Here is an 18,048-nt window from a genome sequence, read left to right on the forward strand (position 1 = left end):
ATTCTCATCTTGTCTTGGTTTGTATTCTTCAACTGTTGGCACAAAATAAAATACTAACCAAAAACTCAAATAGCTTTATTTGATTAAGAAATATATAGTTACTATATAATATTATACGCAATATATATCGGTATAGATCGGTATAGGTTGATGATTGGGAACATTAAATTTGCTTGAATAGTGTAATAAATAACTTCAACAACAAAATAAGAATCCAATTTCTTTTTACTTTGTTTTTAGTTTCCATATGGATACTATATGAATGATCATAGTCTTGTCAAAGCAAAATCATCTACCCTGATCTTAAATGTTGGTGAAACATCAAGATTGTTTAGTTTTACGTTGAAATTTTCCATACATCAGTCTCAGGTTTGAATCATCCTTGTTGTGTCATGTATGATAGATTTCTCAAATGACGATAGGTATAAAAACGATAGAAGTGGAATTAACTACTTATGTTTTGAACTGCAAATACTATAAAAGATTTGAAGGCACATATTCTATTCTATATGAGGGATCACATTATTATGTCGATGAGTTTCTGTGTTGGTAGTTCCACCATGAGATGCAGCGGCAGCGCGAGCATATACGACAGCGCCAGTCCCGAGATACACTGGACCACCTTGCAGAGAAACAAATATTATGTTATTATTATTACGAAGGTTTGTAAAATTTTCATTTGTGTTATAGCGACCCTCATAAAACAGCCCTATTACTGAACGTGATTGATATAAGGAAATATAAATTATAATTCATCAATAATATTTTGTGTTCTCAACACAAGCGCGTTCGTGCTGTCCCAAGGCAACATCACTGATTGTTTCTTCACTTCACAAAATAAAATAATCTGCTTCCTCCTCATCGCAGTTTGCTTCGCTGTACATCTGATAGGGTTTTTCGTAACCGTATAAAAGAAATTGCATTACTGCGGCAAATTAATGGTAATGCCAATAAAGATTTTTAATTACCATAGATCTCAATTATATTGAGATTTATTTATATATTTCTGAATAGTTTCTATCATATACTATTTATTTATAATAATATAATGGCCTTTTATTTTATTTTACCTATTTATTAAATTCTTATCCTGCAACTTGCGTCACTGAATTTTATTACGGATGTTTTATTTTATAACTTTTTCGCTTTGTTCTGAAGCCACCACATCTCCTATGCTTCATGGTGCCAGCTGAAAATCAGCGCTATGGTAGTTGAGCGGGTCGCCTTTTCGCCAAATATACTGAATTGTTAATTTTCACATTCACATAGTTGTAAGTTTATTTTTTTTGTCGAATAAACATATTTTCTTTTTCTTTATAGGGGCCCTCATGTATCATTTAACATTATCAATCTAGTGTTTGCCCCACACTGGTGACACCACATTGGCGCTCCCAGCACATACATCCCAGCACAGTGCTCCCAGTACAGACATAGCTAAATATCACGAAAGCTATGATAAAAGTGCCGAAATGATAATAAAACAGCATCCTTGAATACTCACATAGTTGTATATGGTCAGCTCAAACATCTGAGACTGCGCTGCTGGCCCGCCTAGGTTGATGTGCCAGTGGACCAGAGCGACGGACAGAGCGATGCGGCTGGCGATGTGGAAGCCGCGCCAGGTCAGGTAGTCGCGTACCGTGCCTGGTGACAGAGTCAGAATTTCTTTAGTTGCAGTAAATGTGATTGTTTTTCTTTTTTTTAATGTATATATTTATCAAACAAAATACAGTATAAACACTATAACATCTAAAACCATGTAAAGGTTTGTCTTTTAAAATCCATTTGTTTAAATAGTAAAACGTTACTGGCGTAACGTATTTAATAAGTTTTCGCACACGAGGACCAACTAATAGATGTGCCATTGTTTGCGAAGAGAAACTATTATTTTTGGCCGGCTCAAAGTTTAGTCTGAAGACAAAAGTTGACTGAAGCAGGCCAATAAAGATTAAAGTTGTAATCAAAACACATCCTCTTGGAAAGGAACTTGTCTAAATTTGAAAAAGATTGATACAAACATACCATCAACTTTATTGATGAGTGCCCAAAGGATGAACGTGACGAGTGCGTTGAAGACAACTCTATCGAAGGTGGCTATGATGGACAGCGCCAGCGGGCTGGAGACCTTCTCCACCAGCATTCCGCTGAATATCGCGGCGAGTAGGCCGGCGTATGCGCACTTCGTAGCCACATGGGGCCACTATAACGAAATTATAGACTTAACCTCTCTTCTTTCTAAATGTAGAGTGTCGCAGTTCTTACGGTATTTATCCATTTAAATATTGAAAATTCTATTATACAATTCTATCATGGGACTACTGAGTTTTTTTATTATTATATAAAATAGAATGCAAGAAAAAAATCCCAGTAGTTCCATATACTGGAATTATGCTTAACCAAGATTACAATCGGGTATATGCCTGATGTGAATAATTACAATTAGCATTTCCATTATTGTAGCTTATTATCTATTATATGAATCAAAATCCATCCAGAAAATTTTACACTAATATCTGCGCATTGCGTATACACCATCATCCTTGCTCACATCCATAATATTAAAAAAAAAGATACCTTGTGTTCAGCAGGCTTGAAGCCGTCTTGCTGCAAGTTGTAGTGGACGAAGGCGAGGATGAGCCCGTGAAGGCAGGCCGGGAAGCTGATCCACGGCATCAAGTAATACCAGTTGTAAGATTCTAGTTCCACGCATAAATTGCGCATGTTACTGTCAAAACAAATTCTGAATTAGTGGTCATTGAACTGAGTTTTGCCTATATTTATTTATTTATATATTTTAATTGTTGAAATTAAAGCACTTTGAAACAAAATTATGTTATTTTATTCATAACAACCGGAATTAGCACTCTAAAAAGATCTCCTGAAGCAATACAGCATCTTTTTCGTACATGTAATGTACCAAGCAAGCTGTCTTTGGGGGAAATAATAAGTGTGTGAAAAAAATGTAATCCCACCAAAAACATTTTCATGTAAATATGTTGCCAAGACAAGTCTAGTTTGCTTCAGTAACTCTACACTTTAGTATGAACAAGTCTTATGTATGAACAAATGGTCCAGATCTCATGTAGATCTCATGTAGAGCCAAGATTATTGATATATGCGGCCTAACTTTACCAGACCTAACTTCACATATTCTACAATCTAGTTAAAACGTGTATTGGTCGTTTTGGTATCGTCACGTTGATTTCTAGAAATAAGATAATGAATTATCGTTATTTTATATAGCGTTATATAGCGTTATCTTATTTCTAGAGTAACGAAACGGCCAAACTAATTTCATTTATTTTTGTAAGTTGGTAAAACGTATGCCTATTGTTTTGTTTTCTTAATATATATATATATCTGTACTAATTTTTGCCTACCAAATTTCAGCTTTCTAAGACTTTAGTAAGCACCCTAATAATTTTGATGATCAGTGAATCAGTGACGAAATTATGGGTTTTTGGACATCTATAAAATCTAAAGTATACTAGCTACGATATTCAAACTTTGTATGTTTAATTAATGTATTTATGGTATCATATCTTGAAAATGTTAACTATCTGGCATTATCCAAACCAAAGTTACGAGGGTTCAAAAATACGAAATGTTTCGAGAAAAGGTTGGTAGTGCCCTTGCGCTTCGCTTGGCTCATATTGGCGAGGGCACTCCCGTGCCCGTGACTCGATGGAATACTTACGACCTTTACCTGTATTGGCAGGTTGGAAAAGAAGCGTACTAACTCAACAGTAGTCATGCTGACCATGGGCACCATCTGCCACTTGACGTTGAGCGCTAAGTTGGTCGCGACGACCGCAGCGTAGAGCGAGAGCAGGATCCGGGGCGCGCGACGCGGGTTCGGCAGTAGAAGCAGCGTGAGGACAACAGCTACTAGGAATAATTGCATGTCTACCGCGAGGAACCTGTACACATTCTCAACATTAATTTTAAAAAAGATTAGATAAAATCCCAAATAACATTTTACACAATATTGAAAGACAACAGGAAATTAAATGTCTTGAAATTTGTAAAAATGTAATGTTTGGTTTCTAGTGGAGAGAAAAGTAAAGACAAATATTGAAAAAAAATCAGCGCCATCATAATGTCATCAATTTAACTAGTGTGTACGCGATTACTGTCTTATGATGGAGGATGCTTTTAGGCACCAGGCTTTTACGCCAGGCATAGCTTGATCAAAAGAAAAAAACCCGAGATGATAACCTGGTGAATCTGATTACTTTTTAACAAAAAGTTTTTAGAAAATAGCATACAAACCATGTCTGTACCGTACACCTTTGGTCTGGATTGATAATATTGTTTAGGAAGAAGAGGTGGGTCCACCACTTGGCGCGGCAGTCGGCCTCAAGCTGCTCCATGTGCCACCACATCGGCCCGTCTCCCGAGCGCGCCACCCAGGTCGCTGTCACGCCCACCATGAACATCACTGTTGGAGTCATCCTGACACAACAGTAAATGTATATGCACTGCGGCGATAGGTTAGTGTGGAATGAAACTTTTTAGACCACGAAATAGAACTGTTTTAACAAAACGGACATTGTAATGTTTATCACTATTTGGAGTTTAATCTGTTTTAACTTCTTCCTTTCCTTCAATAATATTTTGTAATAAGACGTCATTGCGAGTTATGCCCATCAAGTGAACTTACATTTTACATTCCCTTGACCTTCCATTGACCGAGCGAGCAAAGCGATCGAGGTCTACCAAATCAACTTAGGGCTAAAATATTTTTTTGTATGTATGTTTGTAACACGATAACTTTCGAACCGTTGATCTGATTCTGATGAAATTTAAAAGGTATGTAGGATCTATCAATAGAATTTTTAAGTTCGTCAAGATTTTATTGCTGATTTTAACCTTAACTTAACCGATTTTATTGCCCCACGAACAGTTCGTTAAGCAATAAAATCGGTGAAGTCGTTTTTGAAATATTTACAATTTTGTAAGTACTCATAAAAAAAATATTGTGTGACCGAGGTCTATGTTCGCGGCGAAGAACTAGATTTAAATAATTTTAGATATAATTAATTTCTCTGGTGCTCAGTTTAAGAAGATACTTATATAACTTAAAAATATGTTTTGACCCTGACATCTATTTAACTATGTTTGCAGAATATTTTATGAGGATACCTACGTATATTGAAATTAGTACTGTCATACCTGATGTACCGGTTCAGTATTATGGCGGGTGCTTTGCTCAAAGGCAGTATCTTCTTCGTCTTGTCCACGTGGAGGAGCAGCATGTAGGCCAGCAAGAAACAACTGAGTGTCGAGAACGTCTGGACTACGATTGTACCATTTTTTGCAAGGATCGCTTCTGGACGTGTGATAATCTTAAAATTAGGAAAAATAACAGCTTTGGGAGTCGCTATCCCCAGGAGTGTTGACGTCAGTTTGTATATATATATATATATATATGGTTTTCATGTTCAAAATAAAAACCTCGTTTTGAAAAAAAAATCTTGCGTCATACATATGCGTTGAAAAATAAATAAATTATTGTAAAAACTACGTAAACATACAATGTTTTTAGCATATTTTAATGTCATGTCATTTGATATATAACCATGGTTATGTAACCATGTGTTCTACTGCTGTTATAGGTGATTTTAATTACAAATATCTAATATCAAAACAGAACTATTAATTAAGTTATTAGTATAAAAATTATTATTATAAATTAAATTTATTTCTGTTACATGTTCTTTATGTGTGTATGTCGGCAATATAAATCACCTACTTACATCATCAACATATCTGGTATCTTTCAAGTACACCACAACGAGAGCCAGCATCGTATGCGCAGCCACAACCAACAGTCCTTGGTGCGCCCTGGAAAATCCAGTAATAACGTAAGTAATTAAATGAAAACAAAGACTAAATAACTGGATTGCACTGTATTGTATCAAAAACAATGAGATCACGAGATCAAGAATAAATACAGCAAGTGATGAATGAACTTTGACATTACTGAATTACTTATTGTTAAAACACTGATGAGATTGACCTAAGTATGTAATATTCCTTATCAGGGCGTACATAATATATTTGGAGTAAAATAGTAAGCGCGTCGCATTGGTCTTGTGAATATATAGTGTCCTAAAGAGTTTCAAATTTAAAGTCAAATCATTTTCAGAAATTAGACCTTTTTCTCGTCAATTTTTATATTTATAGTTATTTCTTACGAGCTACAAACTACTGGCATTTCGGAAAGACCACTGCTGAGAAGAAATGCTGAAAGAAACTCATTTGAACAGTGTTGGTCATATCATGCCAGAAGGGCTTACCATTATTGTTTCTTACAATGTTTTTTTCTAATAATATATCAAAGTACATAATGTACATAGTCAAAAGGTATAACAAAACAGGTTCTGATTGTGATCCGAGTGCTGATTATAATTATTGATTGAAACTATACGCGACATCTCTGTAGTAATAACAAGTGATTTACTAAGCTGACCCCAGATAATTGGGGAATCAAAATTCATAAATCATTAACAAAACCTTGAAATTGAAATAAATGGACTCTGCGTAACAGACTTAGTGCAGCCTAAAGAAAAACAAAAACGAGATACGTGCTTGATGCCGTGTATGACCGCGAGCGCGTCCAACTTCTCGTCCCCGTGGTGGTGCGCCGTCAGCCGGTTCCAGTTGTTGCGGAGAGACCACGCCATCAGGAAGCGGTTTATATCTGCAATCGAATAATTTTCTTCACAGATTGGTTTGATGGAAATAGTCACTCTACCTGACAATGTCCATGTTGGATGTAACCACAGACATTTCATTTATATAACCAACAATCGAAACAAATCCGATAGCGTTTTGCTCTTTTAAAACTGTAGTAACGCAAACTTTTCGACACTTACGTTTCTCTTCAGGATTTCTCTTAAAATCATAAACAGTTCCAGCAACATTAAGTACTAAAATCGATAAAATCACTGCAGCCATTAGCACATCAGTGTAGTCTATGGGTCGTGTGCCCGGCGCGTCTTTGCTTTTGCAATAATTGAGGCGTTTGATTCTCGCGCGCAACCCGTAGTTCTCAGCCATGTCTCGGTCCACCATCTGCTGGAACACAGTGGTAGGGTCCTCCTCGGATGATGTCAAGCACAGTCCTCGGTGAAGCAGTGTGCGATTTGGAAGATACCGATGAGATGATATCTCCTGCAATGTTGTTAATGTTAATGAAATGAGTATGAATATATTATGTGTACGACGGTACGAGTATTACAATATGTCATACTATTATGGAGAAGGACATGGAGCACTAGTTTGTAAACTATATTTAGGCAAAATGTCAAGAAGATTGGTTGAGTATATAGAGCGTGAAGAGGTAACAAACAGGCAAACTTCGCATTTATAATATTAATTAGGTTTAGGATAAATTGCAAAAGGTAGAAATAAGAATACAGAGATAGTCTACCGGAGTCACCTTATTCAGAAAGTGCCGAATTACCGTGGAAGCTTCAAAAACCTTACTCTGAAGCTACCTTGGTAATTCTATATGAAAAACTAAAAAAACGTCTATCGACTCGATGGATAAGTCATGAGAAGTCCACACAATCACATTGTTGTGCTGAAACTCGATTCGACAATAAAACGCCCCGGAAGACTCCTACTGACATGGATGTCTGTCGTGAAAGGGTGCACGAAATATTTTGAAAGCTGTCTTTGAGCTGTTGGCCCGTGTAAATTAGTGGTAGATGGAAGTAATGGATAAGACACCCGCCTGTGGATAGAAAAGTCTCAGGTTCGAATCCTGCTCGTGCCACATGAGTTTGTATACCAATCTGACTCATATAATATAGTAGTTTTCATCGCCCACCACTTGCTTCCGATGAAGGAAAACATCGTGAGAAAACCTTGATTATTAACTTATGTATGAAATGGAGAAGGCAATGGCAAACCACTCCATTGATAATGCCAAGAAAGTGTGTTTCATACCACGTAATGACCACGACGACGAGTCATGAGAAATACGACTAAGAAGTAAGTTAGGTACTTCATCTTACCTGCAACTCTTGGAATAGTGAGACATTTCCTTGTGGTCGTAGCTGGAACTCCCCGAGGCAGAAGGTACCGCCGAGGAACAGGCAGCGCTCGTAGTCGTCCAGGTGGTACAGCGGCGGTGCTCGGAAGTAGAGCTCGTCTGATACTGCGGCACAGATACACAACAACCGCAAGTTCAACCATGGAGAGAGGCCAAATTTTAAACAGAAGAATGGAGTCGCCGAGAGAAGAAGTCGCCATGATCATTACATTCTACTAAGATTTTTATGATGAAATTATATCAGTTTTTGTGTAAAATAAGTAAGCAACGATGAACCACTCCTGTGACGTGACAAAAACGTCTTTTTATTTTACATTTTTTTCCCTCATTTTGTTTCTTCATGTAATTATATATAGTAGTTAGTTTCTCTTAAAGCTTATACATATGCATTATGCTTACACAAGACACGAATTATTTGTTCAATAAAAAAAATTGAATAAACAGACAGATATACCGACTCTTTCACTGGGCCAGATATCCTTTCCGTTCATTCATATAGCACAATATAACTAATCGTGTAGGGGCCGCCGTATATCGGAATCATTGATGAGAATGAACCAAAAGATTCAGATTGATTTACATTGACGTCATAATAATATTGCACTGTCATGCCGCATATACTTACATAAAACAATTTATTAATTCGAAACATAATTAACATTTTGATTTGCAGACAACAAGACTGAAGAAACATTAGTGAAAGAGTAAAAAACTTGTAAGGAGTCCTGTTTATAAAGATATGCGTACTCTGTAGTCCAGAAACCAGCGCCGGCAGAAGAAGACCTAACCACACCCACACTAACATGACTCGGCAGTTCCTTGGCTCCAGGTCTCACAACACCACTTTACCCTTCGACAACTTTAGTCTTTATGTCATGTTCTTTATGTCTGGAAATTCAGAACTCACAAAAATATGTACAACAAAAATTTTAACATGTAACGCTGTTTAAGGTACATGTTTCGACTATTTTGTTTACCAAAGCCGTGTAGTTATTTATTTTGACAGATTTTATTTTGAATAAGTCACTACTAGATTTCTCATTACAGATTTATTTTAATGGATAACGAAATAACTGGTCAAGGTTCGATGTTTGGGTTCCGTAGGTATCATTATAGATATTTATGTTAACATTTATACATATGGTGAGAGTGATTTGAAATCGGAGCTACCTATGCAGAAACAATTTTAATTGGTATCTAGACGAAACCTTATACTGAAGAAAAAGTATTTTTGGAGATATTTTTTAAAATTTGCTTTTGTTTTAAAACATTATGTTCCGAACAAAAGCATTTTTGTATGATTCTGTGAAGTTGTGACTATTATGTCAACCCCTGCATGTTTTTATACATAATTATATAAGATTATATTATTACAGCCTGTATTGTCTTTAAATGCATGTAATAATTAAACACATAAGTACTACACTAATACTCTAACATGAATAATGAACAAGATGTTAATGTCGACATTGTGAAGAGGTTGGTTGAAGAGTCGAAGTGTCAGAGATCAGTTCTGAGACATTTTCCATGCAGGCAATTTTAATACTATTCTGGCTCTTACATGACATTCTTGTGAGTATTGTAAATTATTGTAAATTTCAACATTTTAGGACAATTAGTTCAAACAAATTGATGAAAATATATACAGAAGCATGGACGTCAAACATTTCACAGACGAGAAATCTATCTGTCTTAATTTGTTTCATTTTTTTCCACTAATAGACGAGTACCTTCCTTTGTGCGTTAAATTGTTAAGAAATCCCTTTCTGGGATAAATCCGCCTTAGTACGCGTTTCTTTCTTTATTTTACTGCTTTCTCTGTAGGTATGTGTTTTATTCGTGCAATAAAGTGTTTGGGAACAAATTATACGTTCTTAAAAATATTTATTAATATAAGAAATTTGTTTATCACTTAAATAAGAGAGATATATATATACGTTTTGAGTCCAGCTCATATTTTATTAAAATATAAAATAAAAATACAATAATTTCATTTAAATAAATGAAATGTAAGTTTCATCAGAAGTTGTATTCATTAGTCAATATTTCGGGTTTTATGATTTCTTGCAGGTAGTCCATCGGATGGCAAATCTTCTCTGGCAGTTACATCTGCTACTGGAGGCTTTTCTTTCTTTACCCCTGAAATTGTAATAGTTTTGATCACATTTTAAAGGTATGCAACTAAAGTGTTACAATGTACCTACTTTGCAGCTATTATGTCAGCAATTTATGATTTTTTGAAAACACAAACTGAAACATTGAGCTGTATAAAGTGGACTACGTGTGTATATCAACCCCGTAAGGGATAAATATATAGTACATTTGTATCTGTATATTTTTTCAAAAAAATAAGTTGTAATAATAGAAATACAAAATAGTCAAACAATTGTTAAATAATTCAGAACCCACCTCCACCCAGCATCATTTTGACCAGCACGGAGCAGGGAGCGTCGACCAATAGACAGGCGAAGAAGGACACGATGAAAGTCAATGTCGCATATGCCAAAAATTTGAACGTCTGTAACAAAAGTATTTAATTTAAAACATTGCTTCCTTATTATGGCAATAAGTTTAAAATTTATCGAAATAATGTAATTATAATTGAATTATGTTTAAGCTTTCAATAGATATATTTCCTATCATCGTATAATATACTGATAATGTAAGAATGCAATAACTTAGGGTCAATATACGATAAGTCTTTATCTAGATGACAATTTTATATATAGGATATTTTTCTTATTTTTATTTTAAATTTATTATTCAAAAATAACACGCAATATATTTGGGCTATTGGGTCACCAAAGTGCAGGACAAAAAGAGACTTCACTCTACCGAAATGCAGATGTTACGCTGGATGTGCGGGGTTACAAGAATGGACAGGGTAAGGAATATTTATATCAGAGGAAGTTTGAAAGTTGCGCCTATAAATGATAAACTTATAGGTTTGGACACGTGATGAGGAGAGAAGAGAATCATTTACTGAGGAAAGTTTTAAGTAGGAAGGTACATGGATATAGAGGACGAGGAAGGCCTAGATGAAGAGATGCCCTAGAGAAGAGATGGATGATTGTGTCAGGGAGGATGTGAGGCTGCTGGGGTGGATCCAAATATAGCAAAAGATAGAGAATTGTGGAGGGAACAGACATTTTGCACCGACCCCAGATGATGGGACAAGGTAAGGCAAATGATATGAATACCAATTCAAATAAGTAACTCTTTTGTGGAATCATTTAAGTTCCGCCCACGAGCACGAAGTGGAACAAACGATAATATGTGGGATATGCAAAAGTAGGTCAGATTAGACTTGCAAGTTTTTATTATAGACCGAACAACACACAAATTAACCGGTAAAACTAAATAAACGCTATAGAGCCGACATTTGAAATAAGAAATGCAAACTGAGGAACCCTATGAATATGTCATACTATAATTTATTGTTGTCTCAAGTCATGATCGTTAGTTTTTACAAATTTTCTATTTCAAGTACGTAAATAAAGTGACGCAGGTTTTAGAATTGTGTTGTTCAAAAATAAGTTTACAAACGATCAGTGTTCTGGAGTCCAAACATTATTATCTATTCAATATATGGCTATGTTTGAAATTCATTCAGTAATGGCCTCCATATTCTATAAGTCTTCGTATCACGTGGTCTTTAACTAAAGTGCAATAATGTTAATTTTATCAAGATTTACCTTTGAGCTGTTATTATGTATTCAAAGTATTTTTGTTACAAATATATTAAAGCTAGTATTAATCAATATAGAGGCACATACATAAAATACTCACAAAGGCTGAAACTGTAAAATAGACTGGCGCAATTTCTGTGGAGTTGATCACAAACTGCAAAGGATAATGAAACAAATACATCGCATAAGAAAGTCGAGAAGGCAGCTTCCACATATTTAGGCTCAGCAACCAGTTAATCGGACCTGAAAATGATATTAAGTTACCGAATTATTTTTAATTTTTGATTCAGTAATAAAAGTACAAAATAGATTCTGGGTGTACCTCCATAACCATGGACGCAGGCAAAAATCATCCACCCCAAAACCGCGGCCCAGGCCGAGCGGCTGTAAGTGGCCATGATGGCGTCCACCACGAGGTTGTCGAATGTAGGCTGAACCACCTCGTACACGGCGTACGAGATCAGGCCGAAGATGGTGAACGAGATGGTCCAGAACAGTACCACTAGTCCCTGAAACAAATTACTCATAAAATTATAGTCAACCAAAATTATAGTAATCTAATTTACATAGATGAACAGAAACAAAGAAAGAAAAGTATCCTCGAGGATCAGCTGTAGCTACCACTCTGGTGATCAGCTATATGAATGATGATGATGACTTTTACGGTTCTGTACAAATAATAAAAAACAGAACCCTCATAGGATCACTCTTGTGTCTGTCTGTCCGTCCGTCTGTCACAGTCTTTTTGCTCAGAATCTACTGGACTAAATCCGGTAAAATTTGGTAAGATGATGTAATTTTATAACCCACACAGACGTGCAGAGTAAATACATATTTTTAACAAGGGTGATTTTCGGGCTTATTTTGAAAAAAAATACAAAAAATATATAGGTACCTAATAGTTCATTGCTTGTAGATTACATGAAAACCTATAAGAATTGTATAAATTACTATATCATATTTAAACGAAATTAACTAGTAGAAAGTCTAAGAGCAGATTAAAAACAGACAACGGAATAGGTGATAATTTGTAAACATACATTTGTGTACAGAACAGATAACATAAATACAAGAATACAAATAATAAGTACAAATGAATAGAAGATACATACAGGGTGAATTTTAAGTATTTTTCCGTTCCACATGCTAAGTATATATCCCAATATCATCCCGACGAAATATGGAGCCGCTCGAGTGAACGTGTTAATGTAGTAGTTTGGCATGTAGTCCTCTACTTCACGACTGAAACATAGCATTTAGATGATTTATGTAAATCAACTTTTGAGCAGTATATGCTTATATTATTCCAATGTCGTGGTTACCATTTTATATGAGATAGACGATAGCATTGAAAAGGCAGCCATTATTTTGTTTATTAGTTGAGTTCACTTCTCGAGACGACAATGTTTTAAGAGATGAAGTATTTTATCTTTTAAGGATTTGTAAAAAGGGCTCATTATGCAGTTATTATCTAAATCCAGTGAAGCTGTACTTATAATCATAAAATAACTTACCTAAGTACAATACTGTTGCCGGGGTATTCTTTATAAACGTTATAAAATGTGGTCGTCGCGAATAAAACAGTTAATGTGGCAGTTAAAACAATCCATGCGACTCTTTTGTTCTTGTTGAGAATCCAGAATAGGACCACAGGAGACACGAAGTGAAGCTGGAAGTCCATGGCCACATACCAGGCGTGTGGTACACACTGAATTACAATATTTTCGAATGAAACAATAACATAACGTTATATATAGATAGAATTGAAATATTAAAAGGTGTTGATAAGGTCTCATCTTTTCAAGAAAATATTTAGCTCGGACGCAATATAGAGAGATAGAATACTATAATACCTTATTGTACAAAAGTTTTACATATAATTTAAAAGAACAAATGTAATATATATCTAGCTTAAGACAAGTATAAAGATAAATACCGCAAAAGGCGGCCCTACCGCTATAACAAGCGTCACCTCACTCTCATCAATATTACATATGAAAATGTAAGAATTCACTCACCATTGTTGAAGGCGTCGCATAATTTTGAATAAACAACAAAGTAGTCCACCAGTGCTCCCTGCAGTTGTGGACCTGATTAGCGACATTAGTCCAATATGGCCCGTCTAACACTAAGTTCAGCAGAGATGCTTGGAGAAGAACAATTATGGCCAGAATTGGGAATAGACGGAGTAGCCGGTTCAGGTAGTAGAGGTGAAGATTCTTTATCAGCTTTGCTGTAAATTAATATGTATCAATATTGTAGAACTATCGACCCGATTTTGCGCGGTCTAACACCTAATTAGTATGCTACTTGTTTTGATATAAATGGACCCTAATGGATATCTATGTAAATAAGCAGTTAGGTTTAGAAGCTTTAGGAATACATTATGAATATGACTACACACGATAACTAGATAACTTAGTAAGATTTTCCTAAACCGACCTATAGTAGCACCTTTAAATGGATATTCTTCCTCCGAACCAACAACTGGTGCATTGCATATGGATAGGTATGTTGTGTTATGCGTTGTTTATCTATTGTGTCCCGATTCTGCGCGGACGATTAACTTACCTCCTGTGAGTTTTCCACATGTGGTGTATACGAGGAGTATTCCGGTAATAAACAAGAACGTATCCACAGTGTATGGAGCTACCATAATCCACAGAGACCTAGCCGACTGAATCCACTAAAAAGTAAACGAGTATTTAATAGATTTCCTTCCACCCCATAAACCCACAATGAATTGCTGCAAGAAATTATTTTGAATTGAGTTTAAGCGTCTCAGTAATGTATATGGGGCAAAACAGAAAGATTCTTTTTGTATATTTAATCTAAAGACTCACTCTATCCAAGTAAGATCCAGGTCAATCAGGAAAAAGATTTCAGTCTTCACCTTCAGTACTACCTTCAGTAATACAGTCTGACCTGATGACCATTGTGCTACAAAGGTCGGCAATTTCCGTGATTACGGCAAAATATTTTAGATCTAGGTTCCTGTACTCTCTTTACTTTTAGCTTACCGGAGTGACGTCCAATTGATTGATAATAAAATTTTCCATAGTAAACGTGTGTCCGAGGATAACCCACAGCATCGCTAAGGACCTTATTCCATCTAAACATTGCAATGTACTCGCATTGGACGGGAACGTGGTTAGTCTCTTGGCATTGGTGTAAACAGAAAAAGATCGGTAAAGTATATTAGCTTGTTTTGGATCTGAAAAATAATCATTTCAGTATTATTCCATTTTAATATGAATTGTAACATTTTAAAATAATCGATTGGGATTTCTTTTAAATTCAAAACAAAAAAGATTGCAGATTACAATTGGAGAATTGAACTTGATCATTTTTAGGGTGTACTTTACATCAAAAATAAAAGACATAACTACGATTATATAGACACGCTTTGTACTCTACCTAATGTTTTAACATTTACACTTATATTATTGTAAATAGACAAATCATTTTGTTGAAACGTGACAATATATACCTTGTTTGAGGACGAAAGTGTGATTCAAGTCGTAGCAGGTACTTAGTATCGTAATCAGCCCGATGACAGAAAACAAAACGCTGAAAAAACGACAAGCTAGATAAATTAGCAATTAACCCCATTAGATAAAGGTGGAGCTACACGAAATATCATTCCGATGTTATCTAAATCATGTTTATTATTTTAATTCTATTGATTGTTGTTTTTATAGTTATTGTTTTCCGGATATTCCTATTGCCTTTAGGCTCGGGCGCCAATAACTAAATTTATTTAATAATTTGAATATTTTTATACTTTTTAAAAGGTGTAATAATTAATATAGACTATAAAAAACATAAATATTCTCTAGTGTGGAAAATAACCTTACATTTTTTCACAAATGTAACAATTCGAAAGAAATTTTTAAAATGGATCCAATTTAATCTTGGTGCATTCAAACAACATACTTAAGCTTTATTATTAAAGATATTAATAGAGATAAAATATAGATTATTATCATGTCCGTCAAATGAACTTGACCACGAGTTCATTGGCCTAATATTATACATACTTTTTTCTTATTGACCTTGAGTAGAAAAGCAATGTAAATTATTCATATTTGTCTATATTTAAACATCATTCTCCTCTCAGAACAAAGTCACAATTTATATGTTCTGTATTCCTATTTTGCCATATCTCTCTCTTAGCTTATATTTCAATTCTATGAACTCGCAACATTTCCATGTCCTGACATAATGCATCGTAATGAAAATATACGGGTCTAGTAAACAATTATTTTTTTACCCTTTGCATTGAAAACGATGCCCGTGATGAAAATATAAGAATTTTATGTAAATCTATTTTTTTATAGATCTGAGTGACATCGAGTGAATCTCATATTCGTTTTGTGTTTTACCCAACTTTAAACTGCACCAAAGAGTTACATGGTTCACAAGTGCCATACTACATCACCTGACACTTGTCAATAAGATTCTACAACAGTTATTGGGAAGTTTGTCTTGTAATAGAAATAAATAAGCTGAGCAAGAAATGGTGGCAAATACTTCACCAAAAAGAGCTTTGAAATACGGAAGATGTAAATAGATCTCACATAGCAGTGTAATCAGCTGGGCTCCAGGGCTTGTCGCCAGGCAGTCGACAGAAGTCCTCCTCGAACTGGAACCCCACGGCGGAGAGGTTGAACAGCGCCGACGTCATCGCTTGCTGCACGCTGCACGGCCTCGGGATACACACGGCCAGCCGGAGTGACAGCTGGGAGAGGATATCGTCTGCATCCGTCCTGGAAGAGACCATTTTTATGTTTTTTTTTTATTTTCATTTTTTATTCTTATATTATTTTCATATTGCATAGAAAATATTGTAACATTATACAGGATTAATTTTAACACCATAACAATCATCAGCTATTTTAATGTCCGCTGCTGAGCCATCTTTATTAAAAGATAAGGCATAGTTTCGGGATGTGTCTGAGAATTGGTTAGGTAGGTACCAAAAATTGTATATAATTAAGTGCCAATATTAAAATAGAAAGTATTAACCTTCCGAAGTCGCCTCTCAAAAGGTCTATTAATTTCTGGCTATCTTGTGCCTTCAGACTCTCTTTGATTCTCCTGTTCACGAGTACGTTGAAATTGTATTCTGAAATGCCAGGAATTTCGATGTCGATATCGAAATCTTGGTTCAGCGGTATTCGCACCATGCAGTACTTTCCTTGAATGTCATGATCTGCTCTAACTTCGTTAATTCCAAGACATTGATAATAGTTTCCGAGGTCTATTAGGTTGCCCATTAGTATGGATCGAGGAAATCTTATACCAGAATCGATGACTGTAAACATATAAAATATCAAAATTGAATTAGAATAGTGCGAGACGAAATTCTCAATCATCGTAATCTTTTACCGAGTTAAGTTTACGATGAAAAATTGCGGAATAGGAGAAACCACGTAACATGTTGATTGATACTTACATCGTAGATTGAGAAAAAAATCATCTTTCAAATAATTCACTTGTTCATCACATAACTCACGGTCCAATACATCTTCATAAAGTGTTTGATCAAATGCTGTGTTCGGCCTTTTTAGACCTAATCGTGCTTCCACAGAACTCAATGTAGATAAAAGCAAGCAAAATAGTTGCAACTTCATCCTGTTCTCGTATTGGGAGTAACGGTTACTGAATGTAGTGAAGCGGGCTTTAGTATATATGGGATGATAAGTTGGATATCTACGGGATGACATTAATTGATACTCTTATCTAATCATAATCAACTTCTTCAAAATTAATATGGATGATAAGTTGATTTATCATTTTTTAAGAATCTTTCTGGTCAAACATATAGATTTCTGCTCCCAAGGTTCCGTACTTTTCACATTCACTATAACTTTCACTGTTTATGTCACTTCATATTTCATTATTTTAGCCACTATCCATCAGTACGAATAGCGTAACACGCTGGATTATAGCTGGGGTATTTTAGGAGGTTGTAGATGAACAAAAAGTATGTATAATATTAGGCCAATGAACTCATGCTCAAGTTCATTTGACGGACATGATAATAATCTATATCTTATTTTATCTCTATTAATACGTTGAATAATAAAACTAAAATAGGTATGCCACTTCATATTTCGTTATATTAGCCACTATCCTTCAGTGTCAGTGCGAATAGCGTAACGCGCTGGATTTTAGCTGGGGTATTGGTAGATGAACATTTGTGTGTTTCAGCTTCATATAACTTGACGACGGTACACATTAATTAAAAGCTCGTCTCGAGACAAGAGCGGAGCGTCGCGGTTTGCAGAT

General features: G+C 35.3%; 2 protein-coding genes and 1 long non-coding RNA gene across 3 annotated transcripts; 1 reads left to right on the forward strand and 2 right to left on the reverse strand.

The window, feature by feature from the left end:
* Positions 1-59: 59 nt before the first annotated feature.
* On the reverse strand, positions 60-8,948 carry LOC128676484 (nose resistant to fluoxetine protein 6-like). The gene is made up of 12 exons (XM_053756618.1): positions 8,813-8,948; positions 8,028-8,170; positions 6,882-7,179; positions 6,595-6,706; positions 5,760-5,847; positions 5,176-5,348; positions 4,273-4,455; positions 3,741-3,920; positions 2,575-2,725; positions 2,023-2,200; positions 1,502-1,644; positions 60-622 (listed from the first exon to the last, which is right to left on the reverse strand). The coding sequence occupies exons 1-12, from the start codon at positions 8,868-8,870 to the stop codon at positions 518-520; spliced, it is 1,812 nt and encodes a 603-aa protein (XP_053612593.1). The 5' UTR covers positions 8,871-8,948; the 3' UTR covers positions 60-517.
* Positions 5,756-10,583, forward strand: LOC128676486 (uncharacterized). Its single transcript, XR_008405417.2, has 2 exons — positions 5,756-5,867; positions 8,739-10,583. It is a non-coding gene; the product is annotated as an uncharacterized LOC128676486 (long non-coding RNA).
* LOC128676482 (O-acyltransferase like protein-like) lies at positions 10,054-17,422 on the reverse strand. The gene is made up of 13 exons (XM_053756616.2): positions 17,213-17,422; positions 16,783-17,071; positions 16,335-16,523; positions 15,245-15,324; positions 14,775-14,968; positions 14,326-14,440; positions 13,773-13,987; positions 13,269-13,462; positions 12,867-12,996; positions 12,077-12,263; positions 11,855-11,997; positions 10,475-10,583; positions 10,054-10,204 (listed from the first exon to the last, which is right to left on the reverse strand). Exons 1-13 carry the CDS (start codon positions 17,388-17,390, stop codon positions 10,101-10,103), a joined length of 2,127 nt encoding a protein of 708 aa, XP_053612591.1. The 5' UTR covers positions 17,391-17,422; the 3' UTR covers positions 10,054-10,100.
* Between the last annotated feature and the right edge of the window lie 626 nt (positions 17,423-18,048).

This window comes from Plodia interpunctella, chromosome 16, assembly GCF_027563975.2.
Source record: "Plodia interpunctella isolate USDA-ARS_2022_Savannah chromosome 16, ilPloInte3.2, whole genome shotgun sequence".
In the NCBI taxonomy this organism is placed as follows: Eukaryota; Metazoa; Arthropoda; class Insecta; order Lepidoptera; family Pyralidae; genus Plodia; species Plodia interpunctella.